Source organism: Nuphar pumila, chromosome 13 (assembly GCF_984573655.1).
Source record: "Nuphar pumila chromosome 13, dmNupPumi1.hap1.1, whole genome shotgun sequence".
Classification (NCBI taxonomy): domain Eukaryota; kingdom Viridiplantae; phylum Streptophyta; class Magnoliopsida; order Nymphaeales; family Nymphaeaceae; genus Nuphar; species Nuphar pumila.
In genome coordinates, this window is record NC_143261.1 from 8,678,082 (window position 1) to 8,704,436 (window position 26,355).

At 37.5% G+C, this 26,355-nt stretch overlaps 1 protein-coding gene and 1 pseudogene across 1 annotated transcript; one reads left to right on the plus strand and one right to left on the minus strand.

Annotated features, from left to right (window-relative positions):
* Positions 1-1,316: 1,316 nt before the first annotated feature.
* LOC149817690 (protein DETOXIFICATION 33-like) lies at positions 1,317-10,171 on the plus strand (annotated as a pseudogene).
* A 1,678-nt stretch (positions 10,172-11,849) lies between these two features.
* LOC149817691 (T-complex protein 1 subunit eta) lies at positions 11,850-26,131 on the minus strand. The gene is made up of 14 exons (XM_089984790.1): positions 26,052-26,131; positions 25,677-25,937; positions 23,528-23,653; positions 23,232-23,435; positions 16,424-16,593; positions 16,207-16,342; positions 16,014-16,130; positions 15,719-15,838; positions 14,079-14,177; positions 13,891-13,980; positions 12,876-12,963; positions 12,709-12,797; positions 12,492-12,566; positions 11,850-12,148 (listed from the first exon to the last, which is right to left on the minus strand). Exons 1-14 carry the CDS (start codon positions 26,064-26,066, stop codon positions 12,053-12,055), a joined length of 1,686 nt encoding a protein of 561 aa, XP_089840916.1. The 5' UTR covers positions 26,067-26,131; the 3' UTR covers positions 11,850-12,052.
* Positions 26,132-26,355: the final 224 nt, after the last annotated feature.

The window sequence follows — 26,355 nt, forward strand, 5'->3', positions numbered from 1 at the left end:
CCAAAAAGGGTTGATTCAATTCATTTTTTACATATTTTTTAACAGTGTCTTTTATATTTACCCAAAAAAAACCACTCTCAAGATCAAACACTTAGTTGTGTTGGCTTTGCCTTCCACACTTAGGGTTGCTATCCTGATAATGTAAAACTATGTGGGCTTACCACTTGCCTCTAGGGAGTCGCCATGCTTCAACTTGCGCAAGGGGTGACACCCATGAAATTTGAGCCTAGACCACCTGCTTAGCGGCTTAGGTCCCAACCCACTATGCCAAACCTCTTTGGGGCTTAAAAATAATTTTTAATATCTTTTATTTTTTAACAAAATGTAGAGTTGATTCTGGATTCAATTTTTTTCTTTTTTCTTTTTCAAAACCGATTCACCTAGTGAACCGATTTTAACAACATTGATAGCAAACTGAACATTGGCCCACACAGAATTTATTGACCATCACACCAAACCCACAAAGTTCTCCCATTATAACCTACCAGACAAACGTCCAAGCCAACAGAACATACACCCACGAGAAGCTTGCCTCCCCATGAGCTTCTCGTTTAGTTCGCTGGAGGTTTATACATACACCATACCCTATACCCCCTTATTAACTTTCCAAAGTACCCTTCTTCATATAGCTCTGCAACTAGGGGTGTCAGCAGGTCGGGTTGGGTTTGGACTCAGGTGGAAACAGACTTAGACCTGAATTGAGATGCTAGTATCAGGTTCAATCGGATCCATCGTAAGAGAAACCATACCCGAATTCTATAATGATTACATGAACCAGACCTGTGATCATACCCGGTAAAATAATATTTTGTATCCCCTTTACATTGAAAATTTGTGGATCTTAGTCGGACTTGGGTTTGGTATGAAATTTCACAGACCATAGCCAGATCCATATATTAATTGGATCTTTTAGATCCAACCCGGTTTCTAATCGGACCTTATTTATCAACAAACCCTAACCCTATAGGGTTTAGTATCGATCGGATCCGGGTCAAAACTGACCCATTGATATCCTAAATTGCATCAGTCAAAACTCCATTAAAGGGTATTTCAGTAATTTAACATGCATAGTTCTAGTTTTCCCTTGGCCTGTTTGGCTAACCGTGTACCTTTCATTTGTTCCCACCAAAAAATGATTTAAATAAACCCCATAGGCTCCATACCTTGTTGCCTTAACACAGGAGAGAACTCTCAAAAGTGTTTTGAGGCAGAATGGCATCACAAGATGAGTCTGCTACAGACCTCACCTAGAATGCTCTGATGAAGACGAAATCACTACAACAAAGCAGTTCTTCTCTCTCTATGCGGCCGAGAGCCAGAAACTATGGTACCTAGCAGGACCTGCCAGTTTCACTTTCATTGCTCAATACTTACTAGGTGCCATTACTCAAGTTTTCGCCATGCGGTCTCCACTGAAAACATGGTTGTTGTCAGTCGAGCATGTAAGACCGTGTGACCACAAGTGACTCTTTGAGGTCAATCCAACCATCACAATACAAGAGACATGTCTTTTGAGGGATGAAGCGATTTCTCCCAAGGTTGTGTCCCAAAACTTGAACCATTTTCAGTCTATAAATACAGTATGAAAACATACGAACATACATAGATAGACAGAAAGTAACTGTGGTTACTAAAGCATTGAAATAAAAGAAAGGGTTGAGAGTTCGAACTCTCTGGCGATTTCAAGCATAACTGCGAAGTCTTCATCCTGCTGCAAATTCGGTGACATGCAAGGTCGCTTCCTTACATTGGTATCAGAGCAAGGTTTGATAAAAACATTTGAAAGTGCCGCCGAAAGTCCCATGTGCGTGTGAGGGTCTTGATGCAGAAATTGAACGCTGGTAAACGGTAGTGACTCATCGCCAGAAAAAGCGCATAAATAATGATAAAATCAAAACAAAACTAAAGGTCAATTTTTTATTTTCAGACAAATCGACGAACCAAGCGTGTTCCCGATTTACATAAGAAAAAAAAAGAAGAGGAAGAAGGTTATGTTCTTCCTTTCCTCTCTCTATTCTGAGGGGCACAAATCGAAAGGGAAGCCCCTAAAGGGGCATCGGCTGAATTCTTAAAAAAAAAAAATACCTTTAGGTCTGAGGCCGGATTGGGCGCTGGATTTTGGAGGGTCGTTGTTGACAGGAAGTGTGTCGGATAGGCTGCCTGCAGTGACAGATAGGCCATTTTTTTTCTAGCCCTTAGAGAAACCCTCATTGATGAAGGTGTCGTGCGATGATTGTCGAGTCCCCTGTAGCGTCCTACAGTCGGCAGGAAGCCGGATGATATGTGCAACCATCGGATGGGCCGTCTGCAGCGTCAGGCAAAGGCCGGGTTCTCCCCAGCCCTTCGAGAATCGTGCAGGCGCCGAGGAGGAGTTCGCTACTTCGTCGGAGGCAGTCGATTCTCTGAGGGAGGAGCGGGGCCTCCGACTCGTCGTAGGTATTTCAGTAGAGGAACTGGCCGGCCTTGAGCCTCAGGGGCACCGACGAGAGATCGACGATTGGGTGCATCGTTGTAGGCATTCCAGCAGAGGGATTGACCGATCGTGAGCCCCAGGGGCACCGACGAGAGCTCGACGTCCGTGTGCGACACTAGACAAACCAAAAGAAGTCGTCAGAGGTGAGCGTATTGAGCTGTGACCTTGATCTGTCTACAATGGCAGAGAAAAAAATGAAAAAGAGGAAGCAGAAGGGGGAAAAGTAGAGCCTTACCTGAGCAGACCGAAGGAACCCTTGTCAAAGATTCCAGCACCGACGGGCTCCCTCTTCTTCCTCGGATTTTTTTTTTACAAAAGGGAACCCTAATCGGGTTCCCCTTTCATTTTACATATAAGGTTTAATAAAAAAAACAAAATTTCATATTAAACTTGAAATTTATTATAATTTCAGAAAACTACAACCAACTTTTCTGAAATTACAGAAAATTGATTTCTTTCTTTTCTGTTAAACTCAGAAAAAAAATCATAATTATAAAAGACACTGATCTTTTCTGAATTACAGAAAGAGGGTCGAACCTTTCTGTTTAACTCAAAAAAATTCTTTTTGAGGTTTATGTTTCCAGTTTTGCTTAAAAAGGTTTCTGCCTTTCTAAAAATTATAAAAAAGTATTTCTGAGTTTCAGAAAAACCACCTATTACTTATTTTTGTCAAAAGTGCTTAAATTTAGCAATTTTTATGAGTTTCTTGCATACTTAAAGATCGTATTACATGATAAATTAGTTATATTTATAAATATTAGTTGGAATATACTTTATTAATTCTAATATTTGTTTATAATTAGGAAAATGGCAAATTGAATAGTCATGGCTGAGTTATCCAAAATCGAAAAACTTAATGGGACAAATTTTGGAATGTGGAGAAGAAAAATGGAATATCTATTGACTTATGACATGACCCTATATGTATAGAACAATACGAAATCTTCATTAATTGATAAATCGATTGAAGAAGAGAACAAAGCTCATAACAAGTTTATTGAAGACGATCAACTTGCTCGAGCAACTCTTCTAACATTTATGCAAGATGACCTCATCTGAGTATTTGAAGATTTTGACACTGCGAAAAGAATGATGAAAGAAGTCAGGAAAAAGACCCACATTCAACTTCTTCTAGAGCAGTACAACTCTTGCAGGATGAAAGAGTCAGAAAACGTGGTCGATCATGTGAATCGAATGTTGGTAATGGCTAAAGACTTAGCCATAGCAGGAAATGATATTTTCAAGCGCATGCAAAACTCCACCATATTAAATAGTCTTCCTCCAACATGGAAGATGGTGTTGATTGCCATGAGGTTGAACCAGAAAAGCCTTACTTTAACAGAGCTCCCTCTGCAATTAGCTCTTGAGCAAGAGCACATGTCAAAAGACAAAAATGAAGAAGTTATGAATACTCAAGAATCCTTTCCAGCAAATTCTCATAAGTTCAAGCCTAAAGGCGCATTCTTTAAGAAGTTTAAGAAGAATAAATTCAACAAGAAGCATCTAGTGCAAACCAAAAACTCCAAGACTGCAATCAGGAGAGTATGTGTCTCTTATGGAAAAGTTGGGCATTTCAAGAATAATTGCCCAAATAGAACCAAGAAAGAGACTCCAGGAAAGCAAGTAAATAGAGAACGAAAAATAGTATGCAGTGTATCTGAATCATTGATCGCAGATAGTAATGCCCCAGGGTGGTGGATAGATTCAAGGGTGACACGACATGTGTCTAAGACAAATGAATGACTTGTGAAAATGAAGGAGTTGAATCCTAGAGATCATAAGATGTATATGATCAATAACACCTATAGTGATGTGGTCGGGATAGGGACCTATAGGCTTCATATAGAAGGAACCAGTCTCCTACTAACAAATATACTTTATGTACCTTCCATGAGAAGAAATGTTTTAGTAGTGGGAGATTTTGCTAAAAAGGGCTTCGAAATTCACTTTCGGGGTGACAAGGTCACTATTGAGAAAGATGAAAAAGTGAAGCTCAAGGGTCGCTATAATTCTGACCATGATCTTTTTTGTCTTAATATAACTCCTTCTATAAGTAATACAATGAATATTTCTGGTTATATTGATTGTGCATTTAATGTTGATGCATATTTATGGAATTTAAGATTAGGGCATGTAAGTGTCAATAAAATAAAAAGAATAATTCGCATGGGATTGTTACATTCCCTTAAAAATTTAGAATTTAAAAAATGTGAACCATGTATATCAGAAAAAATGACAAGAAAACTTTTTTATAAGAAAAGTAGGTCATGTGATTTGTTAGTTCTGGTACACAGATATTTATGGACCTTTAACCATAGAAACACATGAAAGAAAATCATATTTCATCACATTTATAGATGATTACTTTAGGTATGGATAAATATACCTAATTTCTAATAAATCAGAAGATCTAGAAAAGTTTAAGGCATACAAACATGAAGTTGAAGGATTACTAAGAAGAAAAATCCAGGTTAACAGATCTGATAGAGGAGGTGAATATAACTCTGATGAGTTTAAGACCTGCATTGATATTAATATAACTCCTCATACAACGATGCCTTATATGCCACAACAGAATGATGTAGAAGAACGAAAGAATATAACCTTAATGGATATGATAAAATCCATGTTGGCAAATGCAAATCTTCTCAAGAAATTCTAGGGAGAAGTAATTTGCACTGCCATGTATATCCTGAATAAGGTTCCTTCTAAAGTTGTAGAGCTTACTCCTCATGAATTATGGACTGGTAGGAAGCTAAACTTGAGTCATTTACGGAAGTGGGGGTTACCTTCTCATGTGTTGATTCTTAATCAAATGAGAGACAAGTTAGATAGTAAAACTATCAAATGCATCTTCATGGGATATCCAAAGGAATCAAAGGGATATCGACTATATAATCCTGAAAAAAGATTTATAGAGATTAGAGAGGTAGAATTCTTGAAAACTCAAGAAAGCATTTTTTATCCTGAAGATAATGATGTCTTTATGGATATCATAAATGATTCTTGGATACCCATTCAAGAGTTAGAGCATAACAATCCAGTTGTGAATAATAAACAAACTTCACAATCAGTAACTGAACAGAAAAGAACAAGAATTCTTCTATCGTATTTGAATAGTTATTATACATTCTTGAGTGAGAAATTATGTTATTCCATAGATTTGGATGAAACTCTTGATAACTTGAGTTTTGAAGATGCAATTGCTTCTAATGAGTCTGAACTCTGAAAGAAAGTAATGAAAGATGAGTTGGACTCCATAAAAAAGAATGGAGTTTGAGAACTAGCTACCTTGACTAATGGATATAGGGCAATTGGTAGCAAGTGGGTTCTCAAGAAAAAACTCAAGGCAAATGGATCTATTGATAGATTCAAGGAAAGATTAGTAGCAAAAGGCTATATTCAACGAGAAGGGATTGATTATGAAGAAACTTACTCTCTTGTAGTCAAACTGGTATCTATTCGCATTATTTTGGGATTGGTAGTTTATTTTGATCTTGACTTATATCAAATGGATTTGAAAATGGCCTTCTTAAATGGTGAATTAAATAAAATTATTTTTATGCAGCAACCAGAAGGTTTTGAAATTAAAGGTCAAGAAGATAAAGTATATAAGTTAAACAAATTTTTGTATGGACTTAAGCAGTCACCATGACAGTGGTATTTGACTTTTCATAATGCTATAACCAAATTGGGTTATGAGGCAAATAGTCTGGATCACTGTGTATATGCCAAGAAAAGTGAGAGTAAGTTTATTGTGTTATCCCTCTATGTTGATGATATATTAATTACAGGAAATAACATAGACATGATAAATATGACTAAATCATGGTTAAGTTATCGATTTGAAATGAAGAATACGGGTGAAGCTTCGTATATCCTTGGAATTAAAATCCACAGAGATAGAAAATCAAGATTGCTATGTCTGAGTCAAGGAAAATATCTTGTCCACATCTTAAAGCAATTTAGAATGGAAAGTACTCAGGAAAAAGGTATTCCTGTAGTAAAAGGCCAAAAGCTAAGTAAGAATGATTATCCAAAGGATGGACAAGTAAAATTGAATGTTCCCTATGCTCAGGCAATTGGAAGCCTGATGTATGCAATGCTTTGTACTAGACCTGACTTAAGCTTTGTTGTAAATCTAGTAAGTAGAGATCAATGTAATCTCGTGCTCTCTCACTGGGAAGCAGTGAAGAGAATTTTTCGATATCTAAAGGAAACTAAGGAACTTAAGCTATGCTATCAGTCAAATAGTTTAAAGCTCATAGGATACTCAGATACTGACTTTGTTGGTGATAGAGATGAACCAAAGTTCACCTCTGGTTATGTATTTATGTTAGGAGGTGGGGCAATTGCATGATCATGCAAGAAACAAGGATGTGTGGCATAACATACCCAGAAAGCTGAGTATATTGCAGTGGCGGAGCCAGGCGTTTTTCGTTGGGTGGGCAGACCTCGGGTCTCGGGGACAATGCTATGGTCTTGAAGGACGATCCATTTATTCGGATCAATGGCGGAGCCAAAAAAATTTCGTTGGAGGCATTGTCTAAGAGATAAAACTTAAATAAGCCTTTGAATTATATTGAAATCGATTGGTTATCAATGTAAAAAAAATCAGCAATATTTATCACAATATACTCAAATCATTTGAGATCAGTCTTGCATACATTCAGCTCAAATAAATAGCAAGAAACCAGAACATTACGTTGCTTTCCGAAAGCAGCTTCTAAAGCTTAAAACGCACAATCCAGAACCCGGTTGAATGCAGATTCGAACTCGGGGAGTGACAGACGCAGGTCAAGATTAGGTGGAAGCTTAGGGTGTATGTGATATCGCTGCCACGGGAAGACATAAACGTGTCAGCACCACTCGCTGATTGCTGTCCTGGGTGAGTGCTCGCCACCTAAAACAAACGGCATCTAAATGACAACACACCACGGACGATAATATCCAGAACAGATTAATTGCTGGATTAAAAGTAAACATACACTTATTTTCTGTTTGTCACACACCAGACAAATTAAAACACACATAGTGGTAGGCATTAGCATACAAGAGTTAAAATCAGATTCTTTGTTTCATTACAAAATATCGCTGGAGGCACAATATTTTTTCTTTTTCGGTTTCAAATTCTGGGGTGGGCGACTGCCCACCCATGCCCACCCCTGGCTCCGCCACTGGTATATTGCCTGTAATATGGCAGCCACATTTGGTGTGTAGATAAATCAATTATTAAATGAGTTAAAATTGGGCATTCCAAAAGATTCAGTTCCATTATATTGTGACAATAAAGCTGCTATAAGACTAATACAAACATAAGGAAAAATGAAATAGCAGTGAACTATGTTCCTTCAAGTGACATGGTAGCAGACCCGCTAACCAAGGCAGCCACTGAGGATGTTTTCACTAGACATGTAAGTCGGATGGGACTCACATATGTCTAAGTGGTAAATGAGTAAAAATTACTTAGGAAGTGTGTATGTAAGGTTCTGATTGAGAACAAGCATATAAACACAGGGTGAATAAAGATTACTCGAAAAGTGTGTATGCAAGATTCCTATTAAGAACAAGCATATAAACACAGGAAGTCCCTTATGGTCAAGTGGAAGGTGTATGATTGTCTGGCTATATGTGACTGTTGGAGGTCATTCCAATAGTCACAATACAAGAGACATGTCTCTTAGGGGATGAAGGGATTTCTCCCAGGGTTGTGTCCCAAAACTTGAACCCTTTTTAGTCTATAAATGCAGTATGAAAACATACAAACATACATAGATAGATAAAAAGTAATTGTGGTTACTAAAGCATTGAAATAAAAGAAAGGGTTGAGAGTTTGGACTCCCTGGTGATTTCGAGGGTAACTGCAAAGTCTTCATCCCGCTGCAAATTCAGCCCCGTGCAAGGTCGCTTTCTTATAGAGCATGTACTGAACTAGTCTCAATTTCAATTTACAAATAGGAATGGGCAGTGCATTGGAGACACTCTGTGGGCATGCCTATGGAGCAAACCAGCTCCGTATGCCTGGTGTATACATGCAGCGTTCATGGGTCATACTCAACACCACTTGTGTGTTCCTGCTTCCCTTCTACATATTTGCATACCACATTCTTCGATTCTTCGGTGAGGAGGAAGACATAGCAAGGATGGCAGCAAGATTTGCTCTTTACATGATACCACAACTCTTCGCTTATCGCTTCAACTTTCCTTTACAGAAATTCTTGCAGTCACAGAGCAAGGTCATGACCATGACATGGATATCAGGAGTAGCAATGCTTTTCCACATCTTTCTGAGCTGGTTGTTCATAGTGAAATTCAAGTGGGGCTTGCCTGGTGCAGCAGCTTCGCTAAACATCTCATGGTGGATTGTGGTATTGGGGCAGTTTGCTTGCATACTAATGGGGTACTGCCCGGAGCTTGGACAGGTTTTACCTGGGGTGCTTTTCACGGTCTTGGTGCCTTTGCTAGGCTTTCAATTGCTTCAGCCATCATGCTCTGGTAACTGAAAACTAAACCAATTTGTGTTTGTTCAATGATATAGATCTGTATATAGCTCTCTGAACATATATGGATGCTTCACGAATGACTTACTGTATCACTTTATCAGGACAGCAGCATTACCCAGAATTCCCTATTACACATCTTTGCTGTGTGTGCTCTGCAGCTTAGAGTTCTGGTACTACATGCTCTTAGTTGTATTGGCTGGCTGCTTGAAGAACGCCGAAGTAGCAGTAGCAGCCATTTCTGTATGGTAATTGAGCTGAACAGAAGACCATGCCCATAATTCTTAATCTGACTAACCACTAACAGATTAATACTTTTTTTGCAATTGTTGATTTACAGCATAAATCTCAGTGGGTGAGAAATCATGACATTCCTGGGATTCAATGCAGCAATTAGGTAAGTTGAAACCTAAGGGTCATCTCTTTTTAGAACTAACAAACATGAAGAGCAATCATTTGATTTGTTGTGGTTGAAAATTTTTCAGTGTGAGGATCTCCAATGAGCTTGGTGCAGGAAGACCAAGAGCAGCAAAGTTCTCAATTTTGGTAGTTGTGGTATCTGCAGCAACCATTGGAATCGCATTCATGGCACTTGTTTTGATTCTAAGAAATGTGTATGCAATCCCTTTTACAAACAGTAAGGAGGTACAAGAGGTTATCTCTCACCTTGCAGTGGTGTTCGCCTTCACCGTGCTCCTCAACAGTGTTCAACCACTGCTATCAGGTCAGTAACACACCCTTCTCATAGAGCTTGAAATGATGACAGTAAAAAATGCAGACTCGATCTTGTTGACAGCATAAATTGACTCATATCATATCATTGTTTTTCAGGTGTTGCTGTTGGAGCAGGTTGGCAATGGTTGGTAGCCTACATTAACCTGGGTTGCTATTACATTGTTGGACTTCCTCTTGGCTTCTTCTTGGGCTCTAAAATGAACCTTGGAGTAGAGGTAGGATGTATACAATAACTACATTGTTGAATTGCATAATCCTTCGATAACAAAGCCCCGTAAACAAATCCTTCCATCTCCAAAGCATGATTCACAACAAATTTCCTATGCAGGGGATATGGAGTGGGATGATCACTGGAGTTGGTCTACAAACACTTGTCCTGACAGGTATTACATTGGCCACAAACTGGAAAAGAGAGGCAATACATACATTTGCTCAACTTTTGGAGTTTGGAAATGAGAGGTAATACATACATACATTTAGTTGTGATCTCTCTCTCTCTCTCTCTCTCTCTCTCTCTCTCTCTCTCTCTCTCTCTCTCTCTCTCTCTCTCATGTTTGAGTGAACCAGATAGTTCATAGAGTTTGGATTAGCTTTAGGTTTGAAGATCCCATTAAGGTTTACATTTCCTTCCCCTAATGAGGTGGAGAGTTTCGGTTTTTCATGGTAAGCAGCTCTTGCATCACTTGTAAGCAGCTCTACATCCGTTATTCTTTGTCACCAAGCACATTCGTAATTAAAAAATATTATAACTCAGGAAAATAAAAATAGCAAAATATATGCTCAGGAGAAAATTTAAAATAATTAAAGAAAAAATAAAACAAGAAAACGGTTCTTACTGATTTTGACCCCAGGACCCATTTTCCTTTAAGCTAAAGCTTTTCTACAAGCTGACAAAATCTCCACTTGAAAATGACGCCAATTTAGATTCTCAAAAAAAAGGAATTCCCACATAATCTTTGCCACGTGGCACGTAAATTTAAAAACTTTCTAACAGAGTTCTGGCTTGATAGGATCAAGATCCAAATGGATGGGGAAGAAAGGTAATTGTAGGACCTTTTTTTAGGGAAATATGAGTGAAGCTTTGACTTGAACCACTTTAATGGATGTGGGTTAAATTGGCAACCCAAAATTGAGTCTATTCATTTTAACTAATGAATATAATTCACAACATCAAAGTACGGCTCAAAAATCAAATCCAATGGTTCCCCAAGTTTAAACAATTATAACCATTATCATCGATTCCATGCACTGTGTAGAGTCTACCCTATAGTGATATCATAAAAGGGCAACTCAGATCTTACGAGTACAATCTGATGGTAATCATCTGTAACGATGTGTTGCGAAACTTCTTGTACAGTGCCTTAGTTTTCCTCTAGTGCATAAACAGATCCTTGAGACATCCTCAGGGATGTAAACCGGGTTGGATTGTGTAGTCTAACCAGGTCCCAGGTCAGATTTAAGTATGGTTGGAAAAAGCTTCTTCGTAAAGCTTGGGCCCAGTTAACCATTTGCCCTCATGAGATGTTCTACAATGCAATCAGGTATCAATTCATTTTTTTCCGGGACAAATGTGAAAAGCCAAAAACCAGATCCAAGCATTTAGTTAATTGGCGGCCACAAACGCAATTACACCCAGTTAAATGATAAGTTATCAAAACTCAACATATCACCCTTCAACAAAAAACATTCCTTTTATCCAAACATTACTGTTTTATAAGTTTCTCACTGAGTACATTCAAAAGGAATTAAGAGACGAGGAAAAAGAAGTTGGGATCTGTTTGGGAGCAGTACTTGAGATGGGGTCCATGGGGATGAGAAGGGAAATAAGGATTCATTGAATCCCAATACTCCTGCTGTCTGGTAGCCCTGGTTTGGGAGATAGAAATGAAGATGGAGTGGAGATGGCCTCACATATCCCCATTTCAACTACATCCTAAAAATAATGTAGTTGACAACTCCACTCTCATCACCCAATTTCCTCTAGACTCCCATCTCCCCTGCGACACCAGCTCCCAAACAGAGCCTTAAACAAAGATGCAGAAGTCCAATGCAGCAGCAATCCCCAAGCTCAGCCATTCATGTTTCGTATGCATTTTAGAGGAGCAATCATCAAAACCAAAAAAAAAAAAAGATAATAGAAGTTTAAGAATTATCTTTTTAAAAAGGACTTGAACAACAACTCGCATAACCTTTTAGAATGCCACAAAACCAGAAGCAAACATCAAAACTCTGAACTAAAGAATACAAGGTTTTGAGCAGCTCAATGGATCCAACCTCTAATACAAAATTCTTCCTCACAAAAAGTTGACAGCAAAACCATAGACTTCTGCGCAGGTTCTGAAAATCATCGCCTTCTCATGCCTCGGCCACGGCCACGGAAGGCAGCTCCACCTCGACCAGCCATTGCATTTGCAGCAGCCTCACCTTGGGCACTCTCCGACTGCAGCAGAACAATCAAATGAGCATGAATTGCCCAACAAAGATCCAAAACATCAAGAACAAACAAGATCACATATATAATTAAGAAAAAGATTGTGCTGTTTTTTTATGCTTGAAAAACAAGCTCCACGAAGGATCATCTGTCATTTGTCAACAATGTGGCAATTTTGACCCAGAACCTGCTCTACCTTTTGGTTAATTCCAAAATATCTCAGACTTTGTTAAGTGCTGCAGAACATATTCCGCAGCAAGCTATCATCATTGAAAAAAAGAGCAGCAACTGTTTCTTTGAACTTATTGATGCAAAAATCTCTAATTATTTTCTACAAGATCTAGCAAATTACCTTTGGGTTTTTCACAGTCTCGTCCACACCAAGTATAAGACAAGCTGCCTCTGTAGCAGCATTTATAGCATTGATCTGCAATAGGATATTGTTTGATTTTAGTTCATCAACAGATGAGAGAAATTAGTGAGAAAGAAGCAGAAACTGATTTTAGTTCACCAACAGATGAGAGAAACTAGTGAGAAAGAAGCCAAACCAGTCATGTGGACTGAACTACCTTGACAACTGAAGGTTCCCACACAAAATTTGCAAATGAATCTGCAATTCCACCAGTGTTTATGTCGACCCCATAAAGCGCACCATCACCTGTGTCAGGCAACACCATGTCAGATAATCTTTTCTTCTTGAAGAGAAAACCAATCAAATGTGGAATGATGTAAGAACCAGATGATAGTGCATGCTTCTGTCTGAGCTTGTTTAGCACATCAGTTGCATCAAAGCCAGCATTATCGCATAACTGTCGTGGGATAATCTGCAATAGTTGAAAGAAAATAAAGATGAAATCAAAGAAAAAGAAAAGGAAAATGAAAGTCTTGATTGTTCAGTTGGATCAAGTAAAATGACATAAAACTTGCGAAATAAGGCATTTCAGTCACAATCAACAGCTGGATCAGCATTTCCTCAAATGAATCCAAAAATCCATGTCACATACATATATGGTGGTTCTGTATCATGATAGCATCCGGTGGTACATACTTTTGTTTGTATAGATATAGCCACCAAATGGTAAATCCAACCATACATATGTGTTACTATATTAGAAGGTTTTTATCATATCTAATACACCATAAGATTCCATTTTTAAGATGGTGAAAATCAATGGCTCACAATGCATGAAAATAAGAGTGGTTTAAAAATGGTATAAAACATCATATTCGAGTCAACTTTAGCACATGAAATTAATAAATAGAACATGCTAAACAGGATCAAATGGTTAGGTTTTACTTTTGGTGCTTAGATCTATGTAAATCAAGTGTGTACCACCATAAGCTACGGTATTACAGTAGTGCCCAAAAATTCACAATATAAAGCAATAAAGCATCAATGCTGCCTTAAAAGTGCAAATTCTCGAACAGCAATTATAATTCATTGTGATTAATAAACATTAAATAACAGATCCAAGATAAAAACTGAAAAGCATAAAATCAGTGACAAATACTATAAGAAAAAAAACTACACAATAGAGGGTCGATATAATAAAAAAGCCAGAAACGGAGTTAAAGACACTAGTTTGCATCCTATATAAGAATTTGGCTCTTTCCATAAAGTGTTGTGGAGTCTGTGTCCTGTTCACACATGGCACGCACTAAGTGAAGTTTCCACGTGACATAGGCAAGAAGTATTTCGTATCACTAAATGTAATTAAGCAAAAAATGTCCAGAAAAAGAAAAATACCAACCTCAAGTGCTTTGGCATACGAGTTTATAAAAAGCTGTGATTTCCCAGCTATTGTACGTGCATGTTGCCTCAAGTACCTACTGACCTCCATCTACCAAAATAATAGAACACACTAAGCAAGGAATAACTAACAGAATCCTTCACTAGGCCAGCAGCATAAGAAATTGTGATCAAGAGAAAGAAAAGTACATCAATGGCACCACCACCGGCCACAACAGTGGAATTCTTCAGAGCTCTTCTGACAATCATTATAGCATCATGAAGGCTCCTCTCCGCTTCTTCGATGAACTGAAATAGATAGCATTATTCCTATCGTTCAAGAACTCCAACAAACAGATATCAAAAACTGGCAATGCAGCAAAGTTTAAAAAACAAACGTGCATGCATTTTAATTAGATATCAGATCAAAGGACACATCATACTATACTTGATTTCATTCTTATGTCATAGACCTACACAAGCACATTGTTTCACTTTTCAAACTAAAATTACATGACACACTTTAATAAGTTTTCAAAAGATTTGTTTGACTTTTCTTTTTTTCTCCAAAACAAAAGACCTAAACTACCTTAAAACTATATATTTTTCAAACAAAACCATTGTTTTAGGGTGTTTTGGTCATTTGAATCACTTAAACACTGCTAACTTTAATATAAAGCATTGGAGTTAGATTAGCCATACATACATAAATATAAATATATATATATATATATATGCTACAAATGATTGTACCCACAATCAACTTAGCAAAACCCTGTTCTTTTTTCTTGGTAAATTTAATGCCATAGATGTGATTTACATACTCCATTTTGCAGGAACCGGCTTTCGGAATGCCAGAATCCAACATGTGTACAGTTTTTAACTTTTGTCTAGCGATGCAAAAATCAACGGCTGGAAATGCACCAATTTTTTCTTACTAAAAAAACATGATTTTTTATCAAAAAAACATGATCCAAGGGTTGATTCCCACTAAATCAACCAAGCTGAACACTTCTGCAAGGTCAGATTGAGTAAAAATGACTTGCATTGTGAGATTCCAACTAGATTGTAGGTACAATAGATTGTGTGTGTGTGTGTGTATGTCAAGGACACTGTTATCAAAGACATGAGAGAATATGATCAGTTTCTTGTTGAACAAATCAGACACTATGGAACTTTTTGATAACTAAGGCTATTAACGATCAAGATCTTTCGTCCAAGCAACTCTTCATGACCCTCTCCATGAAACATGCCTCTGACCATAGAAAGCCATAACTAGGGCTGGTAAACAATCCGAATGAACCGAACAAGGGTTGTTCGGTCTCGGCTCGTTTACAACCATATAGTGTTCAGACTCGGCAAGTATGGCTTGTGCGTGCCGAGCTCAACTCGTATAGGCCCAAGTCAAACGAGCCAAGTCCGAAATGGATCGCCTAAATAAAAGTCACTTTTTAAAGGGTTCATAGTGGGATTGGAACTCCCAGCCTGTTACATGCAAGAACGCCCGACCACCAAGTTGAGCTAACATGCTTTTTTGATGTTTATAGTGCAATAGATTCTAAATAAGCTATCTAAACGAGCTTATATGAGCCGAGCCGAGACAAGATGAACACCTCTTGTTCATGCTCAACTCGGCTATATATAACGAGCGAGCTCATGTTCGGCTTGCCATCCAAACGAACCGAACATGAACGAGTTTGGGACGAGCGGAACCAAGCCGAGCCACGAGTTTCTCGGTTTGTTTACCAGCCCTAGCCATAACCATGCTGTCTCCATTTATTTCAACACATAAAATTTAATGACTGAACACTTTCAGTCATGAAGCAAAGATATAAGATAATGTCTAAAACCTGATCTGCTCCACCACGTAGAACAATTGTTGCTGTTTGACCAGAAGGACATCCACTGAAAATATTGAACCTTTCATTTCCAACTTGTTGTTCCTCAAATACCTCGCAGGAGCCAAGGACCTAATGGACAATGCATAGAACCTGATCAATTAATGTAGGCAGCTTGTTCATGTGCAAAACACCAAAAATATGAAGTTTTACCAGTAACAACATAAAATGGAGATGAATACTAAATATTTACACCCAGCAAGTATTATTTTCAGACCTAAAGAGATCAAAAGTGGAAGAAGAAGACCTCATTAACAATGTTGTTCACAGTTGTCTGCACGGTTCCACCAGTTGCTGCAGCAACACGTTGCAGATCTTCTTCAGTTACACGACCAGCACAAAAAATATCTCGATCAGCAAAATACTGCAAAATAAACAACACATTAAATCTTGATTTGACATAATATGAATAGCATACTTTGCACGACAGTGAAAGATACCTGTGTTGCTAAATCACCAATAGCCAATCTTGAAAGCACAATCTTTGCGCCACTTTTAACACATTTGTCCAATTTGTCATATATGATATTCCACTCAGCATCAACAATTGACTGATATTGCAGCGGATCTGAGAGTCTGCAAACAGCAGCAAAATCAACATTGCACATTTCCAAGTTCAATAAAATAAATTTCAATTGTGAGTTTTATTGACACTACCTCACTTCTGCATTCTCCTTCTCTGACTTCAGCTCTAACTCAATATTCAACAAAAGTATCTTGGGATTCAAAAACTTCTTTGGTTGCTGTTCAAATCCAGCATAAGAAAATGTCTTTTTGAAAGCAACACCTTTTACAAGAAAAGAGTCACGCATTGTTCCTCCTGGGACCTACAGAGAAAAATAAAAAAATTGGCTAATGGCTTCATACACTCACCTGAAGTTACCCACTTAAGGTGACAAGGAAAGCAAGGGTGTGTATGTCATGGACCTAGCCTGCTTCAACAGTCACAGCTAAACATTTGTGTGTGCATGTGTGTGTTGTTAAATTGTACATATATGTATTGTATATAAAATAAATACCTTTTGTAACTTTTAGTTTTTTTTCCTGTATTTTTTTATCGTGGTCAACACGCAGTTGACTAGCTCCAACGGCTATATGGGCTTCCTTTGCTTGTATAAAAAAATTGGCTAATGGCTTCATACACTCACCTGAAGTTACCCACTTAAGGTGACAAGGAAAGCAAGGCTGTGTATGCCATGGACCTAGCCCGCTTCAACAGTCACAGCTAAACATTTGTGTGTGTTGTTAAATTGTATAATATATATATATATATATATTGTATATAAAATAAATACCTTTTGTAACTTTTAGTTTATTTTTTATTTTTTTGTATTTTTTTATCGTGGTCAACACACTATTGACTAGCCATCAAACGGCTAGAAATCTAGCCATTGGACTAGCTCCAACAGCTATATGGGCTTCATTTGCTTGTATATATAGGGGTGAACCACCTCTTTGTAAAGTATGCTTCATGTACACTTGAATGGATCAATAAAATAATATTTGAGTCTTCTTTGTGTGTGCCCTTTATGGGTTTTGTGAGTGTGCCCATAGTGGCCACTTTTGTGCTTGTCCATTTTGATTTTTGGTGGACATTTTGTTCGTGATTGAAGGCTCTTGGTTCTTCACATGGTATCAGAGCAAGGGTGCTCTTGTTCATTGGTGATTGGCATCCACGTCTTCGTATGCTTGTGTATCACTCTTTGAAGTTGGCTTGACTTTTTATTTGGGTGTTTGTAGATCCTCGTCAAAGTGTTCGCTGTGTGGTGCCCGTGCTCTCTCTCTCTCTCTCTCTCTCTCTCTCTCTCTCTCTCTCTCTCTCTCTCTCTCTCTCTCTCTCTCTCTCTCTCTCTTCTTTGTAAACATGAAAGACAAGGAAAGTATCCCCATCATGCCCATCAAACTTAGGACTTCAATTATGAAGTATCATATTTAGGGAAAGGGAGTGTGGAGATTAATGGATGAATCTGATTCGGAGCCTAAACTAATAATCACTAAGGTGGAGAACGAGAAGAAATTTGCACTTTTAGATAAAGAAAGAACTAAGGTCACATCCGATTATGAGAGAAAATTAAAAGAATGGCGAATGGGACATGCTAAGATTATATCTTGACTTATTAATAGTGTTGACATCAAGAGTGTTGACATCAAGAAATGCTTTACTCTTACGAAAATTGAACATGCTAATAATGTTTGGGAATACCTCAAAAATATGTATTTCCTTAAAGATATTGCACATGTGTGCAATTTACAAGATAAAATTCAAACCATGACCCAAGGTAACAAAAGCATTAGGGAGTACTACAATGCATTATCTGAACTTTGAGAAGAGTTTGTTCTTCTTGAACCAAACTTGGATTGTCATTTGGATATTGAGCTTCGGCAAAAGCAAATAGATATGGAGCACTTTTATCAATTTGTAAATGGATTAAGGCCCGAATTTGAAGCCACCAAGTTGGATCTCTTACATAGAGGAAAAGTTCTCTCTATTGTTGATACAATAAAAAAAATAACTATAATAGGTTGAAGAAGCACTAACTCAAAAATGATGAAGAATCCATGTTGGTTGTTTCTAGGCCAAGAATCTATACTTGAACATGCAAACCACCTCATTTTTAGAGACAAGGCAATGACTATGACAACAAAAAGAAAATTATTTGTCACTATTATCATGAATTGGAACACATTAAACATGTGTCTCAAGTTAAAGAGAAGATAGAAAAAGAATGCGGTTTCAGTCGGATCACCTCAAAAGACTAAGGATGTAAACAACTTACTATAAGATTTATCTATTAGAGCTATGTCCTTATCACAATTGGTGAAAGCACTTCAACCACTTCTTAGAGGATCATCTTCTTCAACTAGAGTTGTGATCTCATCTTACTCCACCCTTGGTAAGTCTCCTTGGCTTCTCAATTCTAGTGCATCGTTTCACATGACCCCAAATCTTGATATTCTATATGAATGTCGTATTAACTCAAGTGTGCCAAATGTTTTCACTGTCGATACAAACAGGATATGCATTAACACGTATTCGTGTTCACACAATGATTTATTTATTTTAAAGTATACACTCATGATACATACTTTACATACCTGACAAGTTTCGCACACTTATTATTTGACACTAGCATTCAATATGGTCATGTCAAACATATCGATTTATGCAACATACATTCCACACAATGCATGCTCAAACAATTACTTGCAGCAGCCACACTCTATATTCCGCTATCTAAAATCATGATGAGCATGATCTCCTGAACCATATAAAAAAAACACTTTTATTCTCAAACATTCAAATCATGCTCAGCAAGATCTCCGAACTACAATCATAATTGTCCTAAATATCCACAACTAGGTGGTGTGTGTGCATATAACGGTGTGTCATACAAGCACTTCTATTCACATACATTCAAATCATGTTGAACATGATCTTCGAACTACAGTCACAGCAGTTCTAGATATCCACAACTAAGTGGCATGTGTGAGCAAGAAAGTGTTTCATACAATAAAAATAAATTAATAATGTGATGCATTGCATTACACATCAAAGATTTTGCCCACAAGAAAACACAGGCACATTGTAGAAACCATAAGAACTTTACTTATTGTCAATCATATTCCAAAGGTTTGTTAGGCTGAAGCCGCTTTAACCGTTGTGCACCTTATAAACAGAATGTCATCTTCATCATTACAAAACATCTCTCTTATTGAAAAACCTTTTACCTCGATTATTCTACATTAAGAGTCTTTGTTGCAAATGTTGTCTTAACCAACAAAAATGACAAGTTTTCACTTAGGGCTATTCCTTGTGCTTTCCTTGGAAATGCTAACAACCAAAAATGTTATAAGTGTTATGATTCTAAGAATGGAAAAATATATATTTTAAGAAATGTGGCAGTTTTTAAAAAAGAAAAATTCTTTAACAATGACAAATCTAAGGAAGTAACTGAGTATTCTTTTCCACTTGATTTGGTTTCAAAGCATGATATTAATTATTGTGATTGTAAGTGTGATCTTGAGAATGTCAATAAATCAAGAGATGTGTAACCTCTTGAAGAGCAATCCCATGGTGATCAAACCTACATGTAATACACTAGAAGTAGGGTCCAAAAACCTCCATGTGCACTAGAAAAGTATTCAAAGATTGGAAGTGAAGATGAATTGCAAACTAGGAGATCCTCTGAAATATCAAAGCCCCCAAAAAATGTGTATGATACGATTCCTTTTCTTCTAAATACAAAGTGTGATCATATGCCCAAGTCAAAGAAAACTCTGAATGGGTAAATGCAATGAAAGTAGAATTAGAGACATTAAAAAATGCTCAAACTTAGACTCTTCAAAATCTTCCACAAGGAAAGAAACCCATAGGAAGGTGAGTGTACAAGGTAAAAACCAAGAGTAATAGGACCCTTGATAGGTATAAGGTTAGGTTAGTAGTCAAAGGGTATTTATAAGGATATAGCATAGATTATGAAGAAACCTTTGCTCTTGTTGATCGATAATTACTATCAGAACCCTTATAGCAGTTGCATCTTTTAGAAATTGTATCATATATCAAATGGAAGTTAAAAATATTTTTGTTAATAGGGATCTTGTTGAAGAAGTGTACATGGAGGATGAGCATTCTTGAAGGGAAGGGCTCTTCGCCTAAGAAAGGCACTTATGGCTTGAAACAAGCATCAAAAGCTTGGTATGATAGATTTAGTAGAGTTATGCTTGATTTTGGTTTTAGATCTTGCTTGACTGACACACTGTTTGTTAAGAAAACTGATGTTGGTATTTTCATTTTACTCATCTATGTAAATGACATGATTATTACTAGAGGAGACAGACAGGGAGTTGAAAATATTAAAAGGATTCTTAAAATTAATTTTGAAATGACTAATTTGAGTTTTTTCAAGATAGTTTCTAGGGATTGAGGTTGCTTATTCCCTTATTCCCCTAAAGGGTACTTATTATCTGAGTCTAAATTTGATTATGATATTATTCTCAGATCTAGAATCACATATGATAAAAGAGTTGATACTCTCGAGGTCACTAATGTCAAAATGAAAATTAATAATGGGGAACCCCTTGAAGATCCAACACCCGATCGAGACCTAATTGGAGCACTCTCTTATTTGTCAATTACTATACCTGACATATAGCTCACATTGTCTACACAGCTAGTCAATTTCAGCAGGATCCTACATTTGTTTACATGGGGCAATTATGTGAATCATTAGATATATTACAACTTCTATTTCTAGAGGCTTTTTTATGTCTTCTTCGTTTGCATTAGATTTAATTGCTTATATTGATGTAGATTAGGGAAGTGATCCCAATAATAAACACTCAACCACGGGTCTTTGTGTTTTTCTAGATGAATCTTTGATATCCTAAAGGTACAAAAATCAACAAAAAGTCTTTATTTAATCAATGAAAGCAGAATATCGAGCAATGGCAACTACTACGATGAAAAAGGTATTGCTGAAAAGACTGCTAGCTAATATGAAAATTCAAATAAAAGGAGCTGCAATGATGTGTTGTGATAATATGATTGCCATATGCATCGCCTGCTATGTCACATAGGTGCGGGTGCGAGTGCGGCGATGCTGCACTTTGAAAAACTTGAGTACAGGGGTGTGGGGATGATATATATAATTTTTAACAGTTTTAAGTTAACACTACATGTATTTGTGTGCATTTATGTATTTATAATATAGATAAAAATAGACTTGATTAGGGTTAACTGAATCTATTTTTAGATAGAAATAGACCTCAGTGTGGTTGAATAGACCTAAGTGTGGTTGAATTTACCTAACACAAAGGAAGTTGTGTCCAAGTGTAGCACCCACCAGGGTGCAGGTGTGGTGCCTTGTTAGAAGAGTCCATGTTACATAAATCGTCAGTAATTATATGTTTCATGAGAGAACAAAGCACATTGAAATGGATTGTCACTATATTCGAGAAGAATATCTTCAAGGCATCATTAATCTGCCTTATGTCACATCGGAGTACCAATTGGCAGATTTTTTCACCAAACCTCTCTCTATTCCTAGATTTCACTTCCTTAGCAAACTTTCGATCATTCTACTATAAGTTTGAGAGGGGGTGTTAAATTGTACATACATATAATGTATATAATATATATATACCTATATATGTATACATATTTTTATACGTATATACATATACATATGTATGTATTGAATATAAAATAAATACCTTTTATAATTTTTATTTTCTTTATTTTTCTTTATTTTTCTTTATTTTTTGTATCTTTTTATCTTGGTCAACACACAGTTGACTCGCCATTGGAGCTAGTTCAATGGCTAGAAATTTAGCCATTGGACTAGCTTCAACGATTATATGGGCATGCTTTGCTTGTATATATAAGGGTGAACCCCCTCTTTGTAAAGTATGATTCTTGCATAATTAGTGGATCAATAAAATAATATTTTTTAATATTTAAGACTTCTTTTTCTGTGCCCATAGTGGCCACTTTTGTGCTTGTCCATCTTGATTTTTGGTGGACATTTTGTTTGTGATCGAAGGCTCTTGGTTCTTCACATGTGTATGTGTGTGATAGAGAGAGAGAGAGATCCAACTAGTGGTTAAGTACCAGCAAGATAGCAGAAGTGAGAAATCCCTAGCATTAGCTTTACAAAGTATTTCATTAAATTATTACATCATTAACCGATATTAATGAATCAAGTAATTTGAATGATGCCACAATTATGTCTCTACTAATGCAAATTGTTGTATTAAACTGACAGAGAATATCAAATAGGATCATTACACTCTATACCATCTGTTACAAGTAGCAAGAAAAACATCAGTCTTTAGCCTTTGATACTGTCAAGAAAAAAAATTATATATATAGCTACTTATCATAAATTCTGTACTATCCCATGTTCCAAAACACTTTAAACCAACAAAACTCACATTCTGTAGGTGCTATTCCCATTTTTGCCAAGCCATTTCAGGATAATCAGGATACATAATTGTATTATTACGCTAAATCAGATACACACTATGTTAATCACTTCGATTTTTTAAGTTTTGTCCTCACGACCTTTTTTTTTTTTTTTGGGGGGGGGGGGGGGGGGGGTTAAGCCACCAGATCCTCATATCTTAGACCTTTATAAGTCTCAAACTGTCATGCTCCTTGTGGTTTTTCTTTCAAATCTATTTAGATTTTAAGTCCAATGACCAAACAAAAGGCAGAGGGACAAAGGTTTAGTTTTGGAATTCATTAAGGTCCTATGATTGTATTTTTAACTACCAAAATGGATCTGCAAACCAGAAACAGATGAAGCTCAACTTTAGAAGTAAAAAGCCAAATATTGTTAAATTGAGTATGTGATAAACAACTCCCAGAGCCCATTCAATAAACAAGATCTTACAACTCACCTAAACAAAGCTCTTCTCATAGCATAATGACAAATTCTTTACAAACAAATATGAGAAAAAGTACCTTTTTAATACCAATCATGCTTAGTCTATCATCATTTCCGATTGCCATTACAGCATCCACAACCATGGAGGCAAAAAACTCCTTTTCACCACCAATCAACTTTGAAGATAGAGTTGTTGCAGCACATTTTGCCAATAAACTCCGTTTTTCTTCAAGGCTTTTTCCCTCTATACTCACAGAAAGCTCTTTGATTTTGTTATTTGCCTGCAAGGAAAGTCAGCACATCATTGAGTTTAGAAAGATAGCTTGGAGTCCTCATCCAACAAAAAGGTCCTAAACGAGAATGTCAAATTTACCAAATTGCAAGCAGTGCGATAACTGCGTATGAGATTTTGAGGATGTACACCATCCTCAATGAAAGGCTTTGCCTCCTTTAGAAACTCTCCCGCAAGAAGAACGACGGTAGTTGTTCCATCACCAACCTGAAATCAATAACAAAAGGTAAATCATAAGCCACAGACCTGAGTTGAATAGCAATACTACAAAAGAATAGCTTGGCCAATGCAATGGTAAAAAATTCTTATGCAAAATAATTCCAAATCCACCTGAAATTGGAGTCTTTCATGCAGTTAACAAACAAACTCTAGTCACAATGCAATAAAAAAAAGGAACAAAGTAGAACATTCCAAAAGTATAAGTGGAAAAGCCAGTGGGGATAACTCTTCAAAGCCATAGTAATTCCAAGTCCATGATTGATAAATTATCAATAGATGAGTTAAGGAGTAGGAAACCATTTGTGCCACATAAGGCAAAAAACTGTCCTAAAGAAAGGACATGAGGATGGGCTGCAGATATGGTTGACTATTTAACAAGGAGTGGAAACAAAAGCTAAGCAGAAAGTGGTGTGTCTTGACATTATTGCTCTTTTCTAATGGTGATGACATGGGTGAAGCACTTGGGGATTCCAAACATTAATAACTTACAAGCTGAATAGTAACCCTTGTTACCGACATGGAGAATAAACCAAATTAAAGGACATGAGCAACATATCAAAAGCCATTATTCAGAATGAGATAGCTTAACAACATTGTCTCAGATAGTTGATATGCTGCCTACAAATGTGAATAATTCCTAGGTCATGTTTGCAAAGCTTTGAGAAATAGGTTATGTAAGACACACTCAAAGGCAACCGAATTCTCACCAGACCCAAGTTTTTAACATGTTAATTACTTAAAAGCAGTAAGGCACTGAATTAACTGTTAAAAAATAAAGACCTACAAAAACATCAGGAGTTACAAACAACTTGTTACATCACATTGTTTCCACTGCCCCTGCAAGAATATGGAGCAGATCTGAACCTCAACATGGCAATAAAAGTCCACGCAATCAAACTAAACTATTTCACTCATATGCTGTACAACTTTCATATTAATGAACAATAATGAACATGAAAAAAAAATCATAAAGCAGAGCCATTGATGCACCAGCCAGATACCAAATGCACTGAAAATGATGGACAAAATCTCGAGAAGAAAGAAGATCATGAGTGAAAACTTTCTACCTAAAATGAAATAAATGAAGTTTTTTTATGATGGCAAAACCTGCCAAAGTGTCAGACAGATCCATGGGTTTTGTAGCACTTTGGATCGGCCCCTTGTTGGGCAGAAAACCCCGGCTACTAGCCCCCTTCCCCACAAGGAAGGTGTTCCCTTTAGCTTTACCGCATGGGTGTGCACACAGGGAATCGAACATGGGATGTCCGGGTGAGCATGGAAAATCATGTATCGCACTAACCATATGAGCAGGCCCGTTGTGGGATCATCAAATAAATGAAGTTAAATGGCTAAAGCAAGAGAAAATATTAAATGAAACTCTCAGATTCTTGGCTAGAGTTTTGGTCAATGACATGGAGCACACTACCTTTGCTATATATGAATCTATAAAGGGATTCAGTGTGACCATTCTCATCCTCTGTCCACATGTCGCGCCCAAATAGGTTTTAGCTAATTGCCCATTCCCAAGATAAGAGAATTAAGTCTCAGGTGAATAATGGCTGCTTCACAATTACATAAATAGATCAACAAGCCATCTTCTCAGGACCATGTTGATTACATAAAAGACTGGAAACCCAAATTTTCCTTTATCATACACGCCACCAGCATTCCCATCTTCAATAAAGAGGCTCTCCATGAAAGAACAAATATTGCACACTTTTGATCCCAATGAGCTACTGAATAGCATTTCTTGACTTCCTTGTTTGCAAACTCTGATCATAATATCACTACCTAAAACGGGACAGTTGCATCATGATTCATGATTATGCCAAGCATTTCCAAAAAACAAGCAACAAGGGAGGAGAACGAAGAAACGCCGATTTTCCGAACTAAAAACATGGATTCGATCGGGACGAGAAGGCAGTTAAAGGAATAACCGAAACAAACATAGAAATCACGGTGGGTAGACAGAGAAAACGATGAAATTGGAGAAAGGGAGAAGATGGGTTGCCTCTGAATCCTGAGATTTGGCGATGTCGACGAGGATCTTCGCGGCGGGGTGGACGATGTCAAGAAGCTTCATGATGGTGGCGCCGTCGTTGGAGATGGTGGTGTTACCCTTGTCGTCGTGGATGAGCTTGTCCATGCCCCTCGGCCCGAGCGTCGTGCGGACGGCATCCACCACGACCGTGCAGGCGTTGATGTTGCTGATCAGCTGCGCCTTCCCCTGCGATGTATCGGTGCCTTCCTTCAGCAGGATGATCTGGGGTTGCTGCACCACCAACACCAAACAGAAAAGCAATGAGAGAGATTTCTCAGACACCACCATCAGAGACGAACGAGAAGAAAACAAAGACGAAGGGAAGAAGAAGAGGAGAGCACCCACCAACATAGCAGCCATTGTTCTCAGAGAGAGAGTAGGGTTTAGCGGGGGCGTGGGAAAGAGAGTTCAAGAGACGGGGGCTTTGAAAAATTAAGGGAACCGAAGAGAAAATGCCTTCAAAATGGATGACTCGAGACTCGGATTTTTTCGAGATGATGCCGTTCTTCCGATTCTATAAGATATATCCGGTTTCTCTAGAGTGGATCGAATCGTGGTCAAACCGGAACCATATCTGGTTCTAGAAAAGTGAGCTAGGGTCGGGGTTTTGTGAAAAACGGGTTAAACTTGTTGGATAAATCCTACGTCA